At 42.6% G+C, this 6,779-nt stretch overlaps 1 protein-coding gene across 1 annotated transcript in view; it reads left to right on the forward strand.

Annotated features, from left to right (window-relative positions):
- The first annotated feature begins 397 nt into the window (after positions 1 to 397).
- The window catches only part of LOC109876977 (receptor for retinol uptake stra6-like), a 24,125-nt gene continuing 17,743 nt past the window's right edge, over positions 398 to 6,779 (forward strand). The window contains exons 1-4 of the mRNA XM_031812802.1: positions 398 to 634; positions 1,115 to 1,181; positions 4,711 to 4,796; positions 5,323 to 5,462. Of these exons, the coding sequence (XP_031668662.1) occupies positions 537 to 634; positions 1,115 to 1,181; positions 4,711 to 4,796; positions 5,323 to 5,462 (391 nt within the window). The 5' untranslated portion in view covers positions 398 to 536. The remainder of the gene's footprint in view (positions 635 to 1,114; positions 1,182 to 4,710; positions 4,797 to 5,322; positions 5,463 to 6,779) is intronic.

Here is a 6,779-nt window from a genome sequence, read left to right on the forward strand (position 1 = left end):
TTATATTAACTTTATATTTATATTAACTTTATATAAAGTGAACCATCATTCATCAATCATGAAACTGAGGTCAATAGAGGTCAACAGAGCTTCATCCCTCTCGCCATCCTCCTCACACCCCTTGACCCTGGTCTCCCTCCCCAGGTCTTTGTGTGCTGAGGTAATCTGGGGGTGTTATGTGGTTAGTGTGTGTGTGTGGAATGTATTGGGGTAAGGGTGCATTGTTAGACTCTGTTAGAGTGTGTACTAAACTCCTACAGCAGGGACAACACAACTGGACACCTGACCAGAGGTCTCTCTCTCTCTCTGTACCTCAGACGCTGCACAACCTGAACTCAAAGATACCCAACACACAGTGGAGTAAGCTACAACTCTCAATACAATTAAAAATTATCAATATTTATTGATCGGGAAGTGCTGCGCTGCGTTGGGACATAGCTGCGTTGGAGAGACGGTTAATGATCGAGCTTGGCTAGGTGGATTTCCTCTGGTTTTCACCCATCAACGTGGACTATAGCAACAGAGACAAGATCAAGATGAACCAGACCAAGGTGGTAGAAGAGGAACCGTATAACTACTATGACTACTCAGACTGGTACTCCAACAATATGGAACCCACCAGACCTCCAAAAGAGTAAGTATGAGGGTCAGTAAATAGCATACTATTTAGCCAACACTCTTTAAAAATCCAAAGCGACTTACAGTAATACATATATTTTCGTATACGTGGCACAGCACAGTGGGAATCACATTTTTTCAACCCTGATGTTGCATCATGCTCTACCAACTGAGCCACACAGGATCAGTGCAATGAATTATGGGGGAACTGTGCCATAATGTTATGATGATGTTATTTAATCTAAGATCAGGGGGTTTCTCAATCACTGACCTGCATGGGCCAAAGTATAGCTGGTTTTCAATTCTTCCCGTTTTTCCATCCATGATTAAATGATCTATTCCAAATGGCATATTTTCAGTTGTTAGGTGAAACTCTTGTCAGATTCGCTACCGAGAGCACAGTCAGGCTGAACAGGATTTCTAGGGAGTTTGTTTTTGCTCTGTGTAAATGGTTTCTGACGGTCATTGCTCAGCTTGTGTTACATGACTGTTTCAGAGTTATTCTCCCATGTGACCCCACAGCGGATGACCAGCTTTTTCACGTATGCATCGCTTCAGTATCTGTAAGTATCAGACCTTCTGTCTATTTTCAATATTTACACCTGGTGAAAACATTTTACTTGAACCTCGAACAGGAAGTCATTTTGAGACCAAGGTCTCTTTTACTAATGAGCCATGTAATTACAGAGACACACATCCGGTACACATTTACCAACAACAATAGGGGTCACAGGTCAAATGAATATCAAATATGAATGTTTGGAATGAATGGAAACAGTGAATGTTTATATAAGCCATGTTCTAAAGGGGATGTTCAGTCAGTACAGATGACTATAGACCATGCCCTAAAGGGGATGTTCAGTCAGTACAGATGACTGTAGGCCATGCCCTAAAGGGGATGTTCAGTCAGTACAGATGACTGTAGACCATGCCCTAAAGGGGATGTTCAGTCAGTACAGATGACTGTAGGCCATGTTCTAAAGGGGATGTTCAGTCAGTACAGATGGCTGTAGGCCATGCCCTAAAGGGGATGTTCAGTCAGTACAGATGACTGTAGACCATGCCCTAAAGGGGATGTTCAGTCAGTACAGATGACTATAGGCCATGTCCTAAAGGGGATGTTCCGTCAGTACATTGGTACTACTCTCTATGACCTCAGAAAGCCATCTCCCTCAACATCATCAGTGATATATGTCATCGTTAGGCCTTGTCCAATTTGTGGTAGAGGGCTCGCTCCACTTTTCTGAGGAGAACAACGGCATGAATTATAATTGAACTGACACACCGTAGGACTTTGGGATTCTGCCAAATAGAGCACACTCAGAGCACTATGTAGGGACAACCTGGACTCAAGGGTACACGTAACATAGTAAATGTAAACCCGTGACACTCTAATGAGTATGATATGTTAAGTTTGGTATGGTATGTATTCATGTGTGGCTGTCCATCATCCATTTTGTATGATATGTTCCTGAATTACAATTCATATGATATCTTACAAATTCCCATTTGTTTTGGCTAACGCTAGCTAGGTGGATAATTGGTGGAAGGTGAAGGGTTAGCTAACATGCTATATAGCATGTAGCTAAAAAGTAGTTAGTAGTTCCGATGTTGCTAATTAGAGAAAATGCTAAAGTTGTCTGAGGAAATTCAAACACACAATATTTTGGTTGCTAGATATTCGTGTTCAAATCAAATTAAAATCAAATCAAATCAAATGTTATTGGTCACATACACATGGTTAGCAGATGTTATTGGTTATCAGATGTTATTGGTCACATACACATGGTTAGCAGATGTTATTGGTTATCAGATGTTATTGGTCACATACACATGGTTAGCAGATGTTATTGGTTATCAGATGTTATTGGTCACATACACATGGTTAGCAGATGTTATTGGTTATCAGATGTTATTGGTCACATACACATGGTTAGCAGATGTTATTGGTTATCAAATGTTATTGGTCACATACACATGGTTAGCAGATGTTATTGGTTATCAAATGTTATTGGTCACATACACATGGTTAGCAGATGTTAATGCGAGTGTAGCGAAACTACCTAATACACACAAATCTAAAGGGGTGAATGAGAATATGTACATATCAGTATATGGATGAGAGATGGCCGAGTGGCATAGGCAAGGTGCAGTAGATGGTATAAAATACAGTATATACTGTACATGTGATGTGAGTAATGTAAGATATGTAAACATTATTTAACGTGGCATTGTTTAAGGTGACTGGTGATCCGTAGATGCCATGGAGGGCAGGTAGTTTGCCCCCGGTGATGCGTTGTGCGGACCTCACTACCCTCTGGAGAGCCTTGTGGTTGAGGGCGGTGCATTCGCCGTAACAGGCGGTGATACAGCCCGACAGGATGCTCTCGATTGTGCGTCTGTAAAAGTTTGTCAGGGTTTTGGGTGACAGGCCACATTTCTTCAGCCTCCTGAGGTTGAGGAGGCGCTGTTGCGCCTTCTTCACCACACTGTCTGTGTGGGTGGACCAATTCAGTTTGTCTGTGATGTGTACGCCCATGTTATATACGATACACCCATGTTATATACCCCCATGTTATACACCCCCATGTTATATACCCCCATGTTATACACCCCCATGTTATACACCCCCATGTAATATACCCCCATGTTATACACCCCCATGTTATATACGATACACCCATGTTATACACCCCCATGTTATATACCCCCATGTTATATACCCCCATGTTATATACCCCCATGTTATATACCCCCATGTTATATACCCCCATGTTATACACCCCCATGTTATACACCCCCATGTTATACACCCCCATGTTATATACCCCCATGTTATACACCCCCATGTTATACACCCCCATGTTATACACCCCCATGTTATACACCCCCATGTTATACACCCCCATGTTATATACCCCCATGTTATACACCCCCATGTTATATACCCCCATGTTATACACCCCCATGTTATATACCCCCATGTTATACACCCCCATGTTATATACCCCCATGTTATATACCCCCATGTTATACACCCCCATGTTATATACCCCCATGTTATATACCCCCATGTTATACACCCCCATGTTATACACCCCCATGTTATATACCCCCATGTTATACACCCCCATGTTATATACCCCCATGTTATACACCCCCATGTTATATACCCCCATGTTATACACCCCCATGTTATATACCCCCATGTTATACACCCCCATGTAATACACCCCCATGTTATACACCCCCATGTTATATACCCCCATGTTATACACCCCCATGTTATACACCCCCATGTTATACACCCCCATGTTATACACCCCATGTTATACACCCCCATGTTATATACCCCCATGTTATACACCCCCATGTTATATACCCCCATGTTATACACCCCATGTTATACACCCCCATGTTATACACCCCCATGTTATACACCCCCATGTTATACACCCCCATGTTATATACCCACATGTTGTACACCCCCATGTTATACACCCCATGTTATACACCCCCATGTTATACACCCCCATGTTATACACCCCCATGTTATACACCCCCATGTTATATACCCACATGTTATACACCCCCATGTTATACACCCCATGTTATACACCCCCATGTTATACACCCCCATGTTATACACCCCCATGTTATACACCCCCATGTTATACACCCCCATGTTATACACCCCCATGTTATATACCCCCATGTTATACACCAACCACCCTTCTTTTCCTCTTGCTGTAAGCAACCTTCTGTCCTACGTAACCGTACCAAACGTAACGCATCATACTCATTTGCGTGTGCCAGGTTTTTTTAAGGTTTCCTATGTTACGTCTAGTCTATGAGACCAGGCTGGAAGGGTGGGTCAGCGTCTCCACTTACCAGGGGCTCATCAAAATAATGAGACAATGGGGAGGTAGCATTCAGAAGGTCCTTTCCTAGGAGTACCCCCCCCCCCCATATTACTTCAGGCCCTCTGGCTTGACAACAAGGTACATTAGATGATTATTTTAGTTGTACTTTAGTTTAGGAGAGGAATTAGAGTTCTTATTGTATCACTTTATGGAATATCTTGTTTCCTAGCTCGTTGTGGTGCTGATTCTAGCAGTCCTGAAGAGGAGAAAGAGTCTATGTGAGGGTTTTGCCAGTGGATCAACTGGTATCTCAAGGTAAAGTGCAGGTTCATTTACCAAACACATCGACATGAAGCAACCAGGAACTGTTGTCAATATGTGACAACCCACTGGGCAAATACTGGTTAAAAATCAGCGTTGTTTCCATGTAATTTCAACACCCAAATGAAATGTGATGACATTGAATCAATGTGGAAAACTAATTGGATTTGAAAAGAGAAACATGAGGGAGTTTCCTCTTTTTTTCACCCAAAATTGAACCTAAAATCCCAATGACATGGTGACATTTTGTTGTTGATTTCAGGTAGAATTCATGTTAGTTGACAACTCAACCAAATGTAAATCAAAACTAGATGTTGAACTGACGTCTGTGCCCAGTGGGAAACCACACAAAACATCACTGTTACAAAAACAACTCAGGCTGCCTCATCGCAATAACACACTATGAGACAATTTATAACCATGAAATATGTTACCATTCATTTGCGGGTGTTTGCTTGGTCTTATCTATGGTCTCTTCCCGCTGTGTGCCCCCCCCCCCCCCCCCCCCCCCACCCACCAGTCCAGTGAACTTCCTGGACCAGACGCAGCACAAAGCCCTAGCAGTAGCTGTGTTTGGGCTGGTCTTCAGCAAGCTGTCTGTATTGGTCCTGGCTCCAGATCCCCTGCCCTTCTCCAAAGACACCCCTCAGGATATCAAAGGTAAGCAGCTGTGTCCCTGTCCCATTAAAACCTCTTGAATGTAAAGTTCTCATATTTGATGACCCTATTTTTGTATATTTTTTATTCCACTCAGTCTGGTATGAAAACGGTAGCCCCTATCTGCAAAGTCTGCTGTCAGCTGAGCATCTTGGCTATTGATCGGTGCCTTCAAATCTTCGGTGTGACTTACTACCATATATGGGCATACAAATGTATAAGTGCAGGCAGAGCCGATGACCTCATTTTCAAAATGGCTGCCACCTACATTTCAGTTAGCGTTGTGAAGCATAAACAAAATAATCACGGAATACGTCGATAGACACCGAAAGCCGGGACTCCACAGATCATGAGGAGGTCTTATTTGTCTGCGCGTGTCCTACCGTTATCGATCACCAGCCTACTGCCATGTTATCTGATGATGTATGACTTAATGGCAACATCCAATGTCCACCGAGGGACTATATCTTTGCACATCAAAAATATGATGTTGCCTGGTTACACGCTGTAGGCATCCATTACACAGGGGATTGGCTACTATGGCACCTTGACAGTATCGTAGCCAATGAGATGAGCTTTCCAGAGATATGCAGTTTACCTGAGTGGGACAAAGCATTGCCTTGAACTTTTTAACATCCAACGTGCAAATACAGTTTAATTAAAACATTCTGACACTTTGGAGAGGTTGAAAGGGCACTTAAATGTACCCTGGATACTCCATAACACCACCACAATGCTGAAGGGAGGTTGAAACGGCACTTAAATGTACCCTGGATACTCCATAACACCACCACAATGCTGGAGGGAGGTTGAAAGGACACTTAAATGTACCCTGGATACTCCATAACACCACCACAATGCTGAAGTGAGGTTGAAAGGACACTTAAATGTACCCTGGATACTCCATAACACCACCACAATGCTGAAGTGAGGTTGAAAGGACACTTAAATGTACCCTGGATACTCCATAACACCACCACAATGCTGGAGTGAGGTTGATATGGAAGAAACTGTGTTTTTATACTAAACAAATATCATTTAAGGATTGCAAATATGTAATAGCACCGGAATGATCTAATTTACAGACATATGTCACTTTGGAGAGGTTTAGGGACACTTGGAAACGTCCCGTGACCACACCTACTAAAAACATCTACCCATTTCTAGTTGTTAGATCTATCAATTCCATTGTTTCCCCCTGATGTTGTTCACATGTTGTGGATGCCATCTGATGTGTTTCCAGCTCTGGTCATCAATAATTCACTTCTAGCTTGTCAATGAACGATGACTGTCAAAAAAAAACACACAAAAAAAAAAGGG

This window comes from Oncorhynchus kisutch, unplaced genomic scaffold, assembly GCF_002021735.2.
Source record: "Oncorhynchus kisutch isolate 150728-3 unplaced genomic scaffold, Okis_V2 Okis03b-Okis08b_hom, whole genome shotgun sequence".
NCBI lineage: Eukaryota > Metazoa > Chordata > Actinopteri > Salmoniformes > Salmonidae > Oncorhynchus > Oncorhynchus kisutch.